Here is a 12,743-nt window from a genome sequence, read left to right on the forward strand (position 1 = left end):
ATGTCTATCACCCAGCAACCCCATCCCTCCCACCCCCCACCACTCCATGCTCTTTTTACATTAGAATCCAAGGCATCTCTCTTTGGGTTGTCCTTTACAGAAAAGAGGATCACTTTCCCAGAAGGGGGTATGTAGCTGTCTAATGATCTAAGCTTCTCCCCTAATCATAATAATAGTAGCTAACATTTAATGAGCTACTTAATATGTGCCAGGCACTATGCTAAGAATTTTTATATGGATTTTCCCCTTTGATCCTGACAACAACTCTGTGAGGTAGGTACTCTTATTTTTGTCTTCACTGGGGGAAATTGCCAGGGTTACCCAGCTTGATATGGGATTTGGAAAGTACAGTAACAGCCTGCAGCAACAAAATTAAGATTCACTCAAAAAATAAAGAGAGGTATGCAGGCTGTATTTGGGGGTATTCTTTAAATAACTCTGTGATTGATGGATTCTATGTAGGAAAAATTTGGTTGACGCTCAGGAACACGTACATTGTACAAAGGGAAGTGGGCCAATATACTGAAATGTGGTTTTATCAGGTTGTTTCAACTTAAATTCCCCAACTTGCCCACATTTATAGGTAGCACTCCCACCCCCTTTTAACCACACTTTCCTCTTGGCTGGGAAAGTATGCCTGTCTCATAAACATACATGCCGTAGAGACAAATGTGGATGATCCAGTTTTCTTAAGACGAGTTTGTTGAATTACATTTCCTGTTTGATAGAACTCTTCTTCAGTAGAGGTATTTGCTGAATCCCTGGGTGAGAATGATTGTCAACAGAATTCTCCAGTAACATTTATTAGGCAAACTGGAAGAAAGTAGGTGGGTCAAGAGTGGCCAGGGAAGACCCAAGGAGGAAGCAGTATTTTGGGACAGGAAAGATACCATACGGGCTCGGGCACACAGGAGATGTGGATTTTAAGAGCAGCTCTGTCAGTGATCAGCTATGCAATCTTGGGCAAGTCACTTAACCTCTCTGTACCCCAAACTTCTCATCTATTTGACAACAGAGGTTGGACTAGAGGCTCTGTAAGTTTACTTCCAGCTCCATGACTAATAGGCTGAGCCTCAGTCAGAGTTCTATCCAACATCCACGAGTAGGGGCCGCCTGGGTGGCTCAGTCAGTTGGGTGTCTGCCTTTCACTCAGGTCATGATCTCGGGGTCCTGGGATCGAGCCCCGTGTGGGGTTCCCTGCTCAGCAGGGAGTCTGCTTCTCTCCCTCTGCCCCCCCTCCCCCCACTCATGCTCTCTCTCTCTCTCAAATAAATAAAATCTTTAAAAAAAAGATCCAGAAGGTGTCTCGGGTAGTTCTTTTGGAGATAAGGCCGTGTGTAATGCATAATAGCAAATGATGCAGCCTTAGTGTCAGACCCTCTAGGTGGGGTTGTAAGACTGATCATTCAGTGCGAGGTTTCTATCCCTCAGAAACAATTAGGGGCTAGTTGGCTTATCTGGACTGGTGAGGCAATATAAGGTAGGAGTTAAGAGCATGAGTTCTGGAGTTGGACCTTAGTTTGAAAACTGGTTCTGCCACTTCCTCATGGGTGTCCCGGGACAAATGATTTGACCTCTCTGAATGTCAGTTTCTGCTTCTGTAAATGATGATAATAGGACCGATCTCATAGCTTGTGAAGAAGAAAGGCAATTGTATGTACAGCACTTAGCCCAGCACCTGGCCAGACAGAAGGACTCAGTCACCCGAGTCTGCTACAACTCTTGGTGTGCTTGTCCCTATCAATGTAATTCTCCTGACTCGGGCATGGCTACACTTCAGCACTTTTCCTGGATGTAAGCTTTCTCTTTCTGCATGGAGTCTGAGAAAAGCATAGGCAGATCTTTCTGGCCTGCTGCCAGCTCTAGAGTCCGATCTGGATTCAACTCCCTGCTCTGCTTCTTAACAGGGTGCGGGACCTTGGGCAAGTTGTTTAGCTTGTCTGCTCCATGGCTCCCTCATTTGGGAAAATGCAGGAGGGGATACCGCCCACCCTTAAGGGTTGTTGTGAATAAGATCATGAATGTGAAGAACTTAGGCCTGTACCTAGGCCTGACGTCCAGAAGGCACCCGATACATGTGGTGAAAGTAATAGTCGTAGTAATAGTAAATACTACGCTCACCCTCCATGAGATGGAGGGTTGAATGTGTTCAAGCTCCTACAGTTTTTTGTTTGTTTTTTGTGTTTTTTTGAAGATTTAATTTATTTCTTTGACAGAGAGACACAGCGAGAGAGGGAACACAGCAGGGGGAGTGGGAGAGAGAGAAGCAGGCTTCCCACTGAGCAGGGAGCCCGATATGGGGCTCGATCCCAGGACCCTGGGATCATGACCTGAGCCGAAGGCAGATGCTTAATGACTGAGCCACCCAGGCGCCCCGCTTCTACAGTTTTTGCAGACCTAACCAAAGTGTTGGAAGAGGCGGCAATTGCCATTTCTTGGAGCGGTAGCAAGGGAGTTGTAGCCAGGCTTTGCAGACCATCGGTGGAAATTTAAAACCGAGTTTTTGGGGTTTTTTTCCGGAGGCATGACTAAAGACAATTCAGCAGGGCACAGTTCTCAACAGTGAAGTTCTGTTTATTTCTGCCAGTGCCCTTACACCCAAGAACCGCAGGGGTTGGGGGGGGACGTAATTCCAACCTGACCCTTTACTTCTAAGGCTCGATTTCAGTTGGTCACCCATGACAAATTGTTCGCGGGCTGCATGAGGAGCATCCAGGTGCAGAGACGTAACGTCTCTGTTCTTTGCCAAAGGTCATCTTCGTTCTCAAATGGCTGCCACCTAACTTTTCTTGAGCCTCTCGGGGCAGGTATAAGCTTCATTTGATGGCTAGAGTGCAGATGTGTAGAAACAGTGGGAGTCTCCACAGGGATGTGATGTTAGAGTAGGTGGACTTGTAGGTAGGAGAGACTTTAGAAGTATTAGCAAATAGAAATGAAAAAAAAAAAAAAAAAAAACCAAAACAAAACCGAGCAGTCCTGATGGTTCTAGAGATGAGCCCATTTACTGAGGGAAGAAGGATAGGAGATGGTTTCTTTGGACTTCCCTCCATTTTTCTCTTTAGTACTCTGTTAAAAGTCTAATAGAAAGAAAACAGCCAGTCACTGCAAAGTGAAGCTAAGCACCAGGTTTCCTGTCCTTTCCAGATCACTCCCGGTTGGGAGGGTGTTGGCCCCTACACCCAAGGGGGCGTAGACTGCACCCCTCCAGACACCTGCCCTCATACTTTCAGTCTTGCTCTCTTCCCTCTCCCCTTCATATAAGGAATACTAACCACAGGATCCAAAGGCTTCTTCACAGGGATTTTCCAGTAACATCTCTTCTGTGTCCCATGCCTCCAGTTTTTTTTTTGCCTTGGGTTCTGAGGTTATAGAAATGAAAAATGGATTTCAGTTTTGGACAGAGATTTAGGGGTAGTTCCTGACATCTAGAAAAACAGTTCCTCTGCTCTTCTACCAGATTTCTTCCACTCAGCTCTCATCCTCACCCCTCGTCCCCAGAGCAGTGCCTCTCTCCTCCTCAGTGGCCCTGGTCAAGGCTAGGCCCCTCCGTATAGGTGTAACAATCCAAGGCTCTGGGGTGGCCTGAAGGGCTAGATTCCTTGGAGAGCAGAGGTGACATAATATTGACAGTTGACCATCACGGACAGTGGGGTCCCAAGGAACACTGAGAAGGAGTGGCCATTAACAACAATGGGCCCTCAAGGTCTCATAGCTTTAAAAAAAAAAAATGCCTTTACTGTATTGGGAGAGGTTGTGTATGCTTATTATAAAAACTAGAATTTCCAAAAAACCAAACATCCAAAGAAAGTCACCTAGGCCTTTTGCTTCTCAAAATCACCTAGTATCTCACCCCTGGAGAAAACCACTGCTGGTTTGGTGATTTCCCTTCAGATATTCTGTGCATGTATACACGTCACCCTGAACATGCTAGACTCTGATTTACCATTTTCTCTAACAAGTTTCCATAGTGTAGTGGTTATCATGTTCGCCTCACCATTTTCTCTAACAAAATATCAGGCTGTGGAAAACTTTCCATGTCAGTAAATATAAGTCAACCTTATCCCTTTTAATGTCTGCATAGTATTCCATTGTATGAATGCACCAAAATTTATTTAGCTGTTCCCCATTATTAGTCCTTTAGCTTATTTCCAACTTTTAGCTGTTGTACACAATATTGGGTTTCCACGTTTTAATTTTTTTGATTTTTTAAATTTTGATTTTTTATTAACATATAGTGTATTATTTGTTTCAGGGGTACAGGTCTGTGATTCATCAGTCTTACACAATTCACAGGGCTCACCATAGCACATACCCTCTCCAATGTCCATCACCCAGCCACCCCACCCCTCCCACCCAGTGTCAGCCAGTGCTGGGGTGCTGGGGCATCATACTGGGCTACCAGAGGGTAGTCCCCAAGCACTCTCCCTGTACTTCACCTGCTTCTTCTAACCACCAATCTCAGTATGAGAAATGAGTTTCAGACTCAAAATAGGAATACTCTTTGATAAATTGTGAGAGAAGGCCTATATATCTTTTCTTTTCTGGCTGACCACTGGCCCAGCATTACCTTCAAAAAGATCATCACTGACAAATGGAGCTGGGGGCTGCAAGTCATCACTTTGATTGTAGCAAAGCTCAGTAGTGTTCCGAGTTCTATTTCCGCCAGAACATTCACCCTCCTCCATGGGTTCATCTAAAGCAAATGTTACTGATATATTCTTTTTGGGCCTTAATCTTAAACCTTCTTTCTGTACAGCAAGAAGATGGAGGAAAAAAAAAAAAAAAGTCAGTTGGTGCTCCGACAGTTCAGGGCTTGGTTGCTGGGGCAGCAACATTTAAAGAGCCACTTACCTGTAGGATTGGCTTTAGGGGTCTAGCTTCCACTGAGCATTGTCCTAGATGCTGTCTTTTTTCTTTGGACATTCCCATCCTGGTAGCAAAGCTGGGGAAGAGAGGAAAGACAAAGCAGTAGTGAAAATAAATACACTTCAGGCTCCTTAATTGAATGTAGCTATTACCCCATCCCTGTCGTATGCCTTTGGACCTTGAAAGGGATGACAGAGCAAGAGGACATTTAGGTCTTTTAGTCCTCAAAACCTTAATCAACTCCTGTTTTCTTTTTCTTTTTTCCTTTTTCTTCTTCTTTTCCATACTCTGTTCTCTCTCATCTTTCCTAATTAATGGGGGGAACAGAGAACCAAAAGCAGAGAATGTAGGGTAGCTTTAAGACTTTTCGCCATAAAATGTCTCCAATCAGCTTCTTAAGGGGCTCCTGTTTCTGTGCGCCTCCGTGTGGCAAACCAGGCAACAGAAACCCTGTTTTGGAGAAGCTCTAATACGGATAGGTTTGGCTTTACCTTTCTACAACTCATCCCACTAACATGAAGGGAGGGTAGACCTAACAATGTTGGAATGTTCATGGTCGTTGCCCTAGCCCCATTTGGGCCAGCTGATCTTGAGACACTTGCTCAGCACTGCACAGAATCCAGACACCACCCAGACCTCCCTGCCTATGTTGAAGATTGACTCCTGAATCTATTCTTCGTAGTACACCTAATAGAGGCAGCTCAGTACCTGTCTGATGAGCATCTTTCCCCAGAGCCTCTGGTGCCCTTGGAGGTTGGGATACTCGAGGCGAGAGGCTGTTGGCGAGTACACAGCTCTTCATATTTATCCCCAATGGCAGCTAATAGCCAGCGCAGCCCTTCAATTATGGGCTGATGGTTCCTTCTTTGGGGGTTTTTGATAGCTGAACAGGGTTCCTGTGACAAAAAGAGAAGAGAAGGCTCTAGCCCACAGGACTGGAACCCCCGATGCCCAAAGTCCCAATTATTCTCGGCCAAGAGCAGAGGTACACTGAAGCTCTGCTATGCCTAGAGACGCTCTCAGACTTCCCAGGAGACACCCAGCGCTCACTCCTGAGAAGGAAGATGAAAGACAAAAGTTAAGGTCCTTTAAAAAAGTGATTGTGGTGTCGTGTCCCGGATGTGTGACCTTGGGAAGTCACTCATAGCCTCTGAGCCTTAGCTTTCTTATCCATAAAATGAGGATGTTGAAACTTCTAATTGTACAGAGCTATTTTGAAGGCCTAATGAGAAAACAGATGTGAAAGTGTTATAAGAATGTGTTATTTACTGTCAGCATTGAGTCAGAAATCATCACTGTAGATGTTGCCTGTGGGGGAGAGGCTTTGCCTGAGACCCGGCAGATGGGGCTGATTATGGAATGGGCCAAGGGATGCATCAGCTGGGCTCGAGAGGGTGAGGGTGAGGGAGGGGAGGAAGGGGGGTTGATACTTACCACTCGGCACAGGGACTTGTTCTCATTCACTAGCCTTTCTAGGAGTAGATATTCAATAATATCACAAGGTTGGAGGGCATCCTTCTTGTCTTGTTTGTTTGCCAGGCTAGAGCAGGACATAGGAGAGGGGGAGGGAAGAGAAAAGGAAGAGTGTAACCGAAATAGAGGCCAAGGGCAAGCAAAGAAGGGAAAGAGGAGGGAAAGAAGGGAAAGAGGACCAATCTAGTATAACTACTACATATCCAGGAACTAGCTTTAAAAACATAACCGATGGGATGAGGCAGAAATATTTCTAGCCAACTCTCAGTGGAGGAAAGAAGAGGACAGATACTTTGAATTCAAGATAATCTCCAGGCCTCGTTTCTCACTTCCTCTATGCTATGCCATCAAACTTGAATTAGAATTGCTAACCAGGATATGAACAGATTTGGAGTTTTTACACACTCTCCCAACCTCTGTTCAGGCTTGAGTTGGGGGTACTAATGAGGAATGAAAAAAGCAAATAGGGAGTGGGGGAAGGATGAGGATTGATGGGCCACCGGAATTATCACCCTGGAATGAATGCTAGTTACATGACTCTTGGGTAGTTTGCCAAAGGAGGAGTCCACTGGCATCAATTATACAAAATAGGGCTTGTTTTCTGCCACCTTCTCAGGGTCAGAGACTGAAAGTGGCTTTTGAAAACCACCCCCAGAGGACCGGCCCTCTTCCCCTCACTGAGCTAAAGGGAAGAGGAGGTCAAGCTGGGTGTGACAAAGGGGCCACCCTTCCTCTGCCTACTTCTCTTCTGAAGGTACATGGGAAGGGGCAACTGGGCACAAAAGCAGAGACTTACAATAGGATAGGTTTCCCTGCCACTCTTTTATCAGACAGCAGATGTGTCAAGATGATCTTCACTTCCTGCATACGTCCGAAGTCACTGGAATCCAGGACAAAAACAAGTCCGTGTGCCTGTGCGTAGTAGTTCGGCCAGATTTCTCGGCCCTTCATGTCTCCATTCAGGTCATAGATGGAAATTTCATACTCATCCAGCAAGAGCGTAGTCAGTTCAGATTTCATACAATTGTCCATCCTACTGGGAAGTACTGGGCATAGGGGAAGAGAGGAGAAGCAACCACAAAGCAGGGGTTAGGCGTAAGAATGTGTTAAACAACAATCTGAACCTTGACCAGAGCCTGCCCTGAGGAATCCAACTGAGGCGTCTTGCCATCCTGCTCACACTCACGGATTCATCTTCCTCAACCAGCACTCTGTCATGCTACTCTTTCCTGGCTCAGTAACCTTCAGTGAGTGCCCACTGCTCACAGGATAGAATACTGACTCCTTTGCCTCCTAACCTGCCAGACCTGACTGGTGTCCACAGAGCTCCTGGTACACACCCAGTTTCTTCCTCCCTCTGCTCCTTGGCTCGTGCTCCTCCCATGCCACAAGAATGCCATGCTCTGTCTTGCCCTGGGCCTTCACAAGATGCTATTTCCCATTGCTTAGAACACTCTCCCACTACTCTGTTTGCTTAATGTCTTTTTGAAAATATATCAGTTTAGATCTTGTTTCCTCTAGGGAGTTTTCCCTAACTCACACCACCATCCCCCAGTCTGGACAAGGTGCCTTTCTTCCGGGCTTACCACTCACAGCACATATTAGTGTTATAAATTCTATGGTTTTGTTATCTGAGTTATAAGCTACAACAGGACAGGAACCTTTCAGTTCTAGTCACCATTGTATCTGTGAGCACACAGCTGGCATAACAAATATTTGTGGAATGAATGAATGAATGAACAAGAGGCCCTTCTCTCCCACCCTTTCTTCAAGGCCCAGCTCAAATACCACTTTTTTTTTAGGAAGCCTCTCTGACCTGTCCAGTTCTCATTTCTCTCTCTCTCATTGAGCACGTGGTCTAGTGAACTGGTTCTTAACCTCATTCTGTGCGTGTCCTGTCTTCCCAACTAAAATGTAAGCTCTGTCAGGGAGGGGCTCTGCATTACCTTACGTGTAGTAGGTGTTCAACAAATGTTTATGGTGTCTGTTACTGTGGATGAAAGTATGAAGTCCTCTTCCTCATATTTCCTCCAAGAAACCATTCCAAACTCAGATATGTTTACCATTTCAAGGCTATGGCCAGAGCATAGAATCCCATAGAACATTCCATGCCTCTTTCAGGTCCCATAGAAATGCAGTTCAAAATGGCAGTTTAATACACATTTCAGTCTTTTGAACTGAGAGTCCTAGCCTGGCTCTCTCCCCACATTAGTAGTAAAATGATTTTATAGATTCTCTACACTCATACCTGGGAGTTTTAACACCAGAATCCATAGCTTCTTATTTATATATAGCCTTAGATCTACCTATGACATTTTCCATGGGATTGCCAGAATGAGTCATTTAGCTGAGAAGTTAGTAAGATGCTTTCAAATCTTTGAAAATGATTATATACACATTTACATGTATGTGTGTGTATAATATATAATTACATTTTAATGTGATCTTATAACTCCTGTTTTCATGTTAGTCAATGATCTTTTTTAATTATAGTTTTCAGATAACATATAATTTTCAGTCACAACTTTGATGTGATATTTGCTATGTCTGTATTGGACTACTTAAAAATAGTGAGTAAATAGGTTGAAACTCCATAAGTAATTTTTAAATCTTGTTTCCTGCATCCAGGTAAGCTTTATTTTATTTTTTCCCTGTCAGAGCAAAATATTTTCCCTAGTTTTTTTTCTTTGTACTTGAAACCTTACCAGTCCCTTCGATAATGCAATCTATTGTTGGTGAACCTTAGAAGCCATGAGAAGTTGTTTCCTGATATTTTACATTTCTCTTATTTCCGCTATTAATTTCTAAACTCCCTGAGGACAGGTACTGAGTCTAATTTATCTCTCCATGCCTAGCATAGTGTTTCATAAAGCACAGGCTGGGGACTCTCTGATTCAGAGATACACGGAGGTGATCGTTAAGTTCTACTTTATACCAAATGAATCAGAACCTCTATGTTTGGGACCCAAGCATTCGTATGTTTAACAAACTCCTAGTTAAGAAAATCCCCAGGTGATTTTTCTGCACTTTTAAGCTTGAGACTTACTGCCTTAGAAAGCAATCAAACTCATGCTTGTTGTGCCTCAGCATCATCTGGTGCTCTTAAGATTTCGAATCTGTGGGCCCACCCGGACCAAAGTATCTGAACCTCCAGGCACCTGGGTCAGTAGGTGTGAAATCCCCCCAGGTGGTTCTGAGTTTTGGCTCTCATACTCACTGTGCTCGAGGATCACCTATGGAGCTTTTAAACCCTATGACACCAGGCCTCGTTCTTTGAAGGTTTGATGCCATAGATCTGGGGTGGGGCTTAAGCATCTTTTTTTTTTTTTTTTTTTTAAAGCTCCCTAGGTAACTAAAATGTATAGCTGGATTTGAGAGGCACTGCTCTAAATGCCCTCATTTAGGGCAGCTACTTGTTCTCATGTTTGGGTTTCTTGCCCCACGGGACCATGACAGGCAAAACAGTTACAGTGAATGGTGTCATTGACAATAATGGCTAATGTCCCCCAAAATATTTTATAGCTGGCATCTTCAAATGTTCACACAAGTTAGAACTTGTAGATTGGAATTTCCTTCCTAGGTTATTTTCTGTTCTTGGCAATCATAAACATCTGCAGGAGCAGGGGAGGCGAGCTATTGTATTTTGGGTACAGAGCCACCTACTAGATTGACTCTGGTTGTCATGCATGGCCAAAGATGAGACAGCCTTCGGATTGTGACAACAGTGACACTTTGCTTCTTGACCATTCAAAACTATTCTCTGAACGAAGTCACAACCATACACCTATTGGTTTATGAATCAGCCCCAGGTTAGTCACCAAGCACAAGGCAAGTTATATAGTAACACATTAAACAGATGAGAGGCTCTCTCCTCTAGGAATTAGAATAAAAAGCAGACACTGTTCTCATAGACAAAATAGCACATGGCAAATTGCAGATGAATGCTTCCCAAAGCTGGCTGGCCATCAGAAACACCTGGGGAGTTTTTAAAAGATAAATTCCCAGGCCCCACCCAGAGTGGGTGGGAATCTCGGGGTGGGGCTGCGTTGGGGCTCTAAGAATTATCCCCACTTTCATCAGTAATCCTGTGATTTATCTTAGCTCCTTGATTTTCCTGCTACTCCTTGCCTTTTTACCATTTCTGCCTATCAGAGAACTGGGAGAGGCAGGGAGTCAAGTTTGCCGCCTATAAGGGGAGAGGACGGGGGATGGAGAAGTTGTAAAGAGGCAGTATGTTGCCTGAGGAGAATGAGGGAGAATAGTCATTCCACAAATATTTATTGAGTACCTGCCTGAGGGTACTAAAAGTACAGAGACTAAAGATACAGAGGTGAAAAGATCTATTACTTCTCAAGGGTCTCACAGTCTAGGGGATGTACTTGCTATTGTACAGTGATGTTGTGGTAAGTGCAAGATAGAGGGAGGCACAGAACAGAGCGGGAGCTGAGGAAGGAGGCAGTGGGAATTAGGGATGGCCCAGGTCGAGCTGGGGTCAAGCTTAGGCTTGTGTCTCAGGGCATTTGATTAAGCAGTTAAATAGTGAAGTGGATGAATTGATAGGTCATGAGATGGCATGTGCAGAGTGTGGGCATGTGAACTAGAATGCTATGATCACAGAGGGGTGGCAAATAATGTGTTTTGGCTTTATCAGGGGGCAATATGCAGAGGGCATGGGAAAAGGAAGCTGGAGGTGAAATCAAAGGCCAAATCATGGAGGACCTTGTATGCTGCTGGGGAATTTACATTTTGTTTTGATGATAAAGGGGAGGCTTTGGTTTTGAGCAGGGAAGTGCCATGATCATATCTTTGTATTAGATCCTTCAGGCAACTGTGTGGATTGAATACTGGAGTGGGGAGTCAACTAGAGATGGTAAGATCAGCCAGCAGGCAGTCACTGTAGTGCAAGGAAATTGATGCAGGCTTCAAGCAAACAAGTGGCAGAGGAGACAGGTGAGCCCTTTCCCGTACTTTGCTGAGGGCCCAGGTAATGTAAAGCTCAGCAACATCGTCATACCCCTTCTTTTATTTTATAAACTTCAATGGAGGGCATCCTATGCTGGGCTCCCTGGTTGGCTGGCCAGCAGTTAGATGGGTCTTCACAACTAGAATAGTAGCTCCCTGAAATTCTGTGTAACTGTTGCTTGAAATGTCAAGGTATTAAACTGGGGATCTGGTATTAAGCTTGCATGTCTCTGAACTGACAACATTTCTCAAGCTCCAACCCTCTATATTAACTGTCACGGAGAGTTTCATGTTATTAAACTTCTTCGTCATCCCACACTTGTCTCTCTTATCTAGACCAAATTCCACTTTAATTGAGTTCTGAAACTAGACACCTTTTTCAACCTGCTATCCTTTATAATTGACTACAGTACTTTACATAGTTTGAGCTCATTCATACTGACACTATGAGAGGACCTTCAATTAGGACATCTTGTAAAGGGAGAGGTGACAGACATTACATAAACAGGCTGATAATACCCAAGGAGAGGAGTGTGTGTGTGTGTGTGTGTGTGTGTGTGTGTGTGTGTTGGGAAGTGTTTATCTTCAAAAGAGGGAACCTGAGGGTCATGAAGTAAGGCTAGGACGGAATGATTATTTCATTGGTCCCTGGGGCCCATGGGAGACCTAAACCAGTATCTAATGCTCTTAATTCCTTACATCTTTGGAAAGCCTCCACAAGAACAGTTTTGCCCGAGTTGTCCAATCCAATGATAATGATGGTCACATTCCTGGAAATAGAAAAGAAAAATGAGCCAAAGCCTTATAAAGCACTGTTAGTTCTTGGGATAAACAAAGAATTCTATTCTTTGTTGACGTTTGAGGCTCTGCCTGCAGGAATCCCAATGCATGTACTGTAAAAAGCACAGCCAATGTGGTAGAAAGTGGTATGGGAACCCCTTCTTAAAGGCTCCAAGGATGCATTTCTTCCCTGATTTACTTGCCTTGTAGAATTGGCCATCTGCCCCCCAACCTTGCCTCCAATCTTGCAGATATTGCTTAATCACTCTCCCTCACAATGTATATCATGAAGATTCATTCCTTGAGGGACTTTGGGCAGAGACATTGGAGGAAATGGTGGACTATGTCTAGAGAAATAATTGCAATATTACCTTCGTGTCTCTTCAGTTGTCTTTAGCCGAGACCAGCAGGAGGTCAGCAGCCGGAACATGATTCAGCTTGGCTCTTTAATATTAAGGGAAACAAAGGAATGAGAAACCACCCCCATTATTAACACTGAACCTAAGTCAGCTTATCACACAAGTGCTGATAAACAAAGCCTGAAGTCAGAAGTCCATAACTTCATGCTATCCAACCTTGTCTCTAAATGTCATAGAGGGAAAAACTGGTAATTCTCAAGTCCACTGGAAGGTACCTGCAAAGTGGGGGGATTTCTTATTAAA

At 44.3% G+C, this 12,743-nt stretch overlaps 1 protein-coding gene across 1 annotated transcript; it reads right to left on the reverse strand.

Moving 5' to 3' along the window:
* Nucleotides 1-4,523: 4,523 nt before the first annotated feature.
* Nucleotides 4,524-12,511, reverse strand: ARL13A (ADP ribosylation factor like GTPase 13A). Its single transcript, XM_035018087.1, has 7 exons — nucleotides 12,453-12,511; nucleotides 12,001-12,071; nucleotides 7,136-7,385; nucleotides 6,301-6,406; nucleotides 5,575-5,762; nucleotides 4,852-4,942; nucleotides 4,524-4,748 (listed from the first exon to the last, which is right to left on the reverse strand). Exons 1-7 carry the CDS (start codon nucleotides 12,509-12,511, stop codon nucleotides 4,524-4,526), a joined length of 990 nt encoding a protein of 329 aa, XP_034873978.1.
* Nucleotides 12,512-12,743: the final 232 nt, after the last annotated feature.

The sequence above is a fragment of the Mirounga leonina genome, unplaced genomic scaffold (assembly GCF_011800145.1).
Source record: "Mirounga leonina isolate KUSES-001 unplaced genomic scaffold, KU_Mleo_1.0 Mir_101414, whole genome shotgun sequence".
NCBI lineage: Eukaryota > Metazoa > Chordata > Mammalia > Carnivora > Phocidae > Mirounga > Mirounga leonina.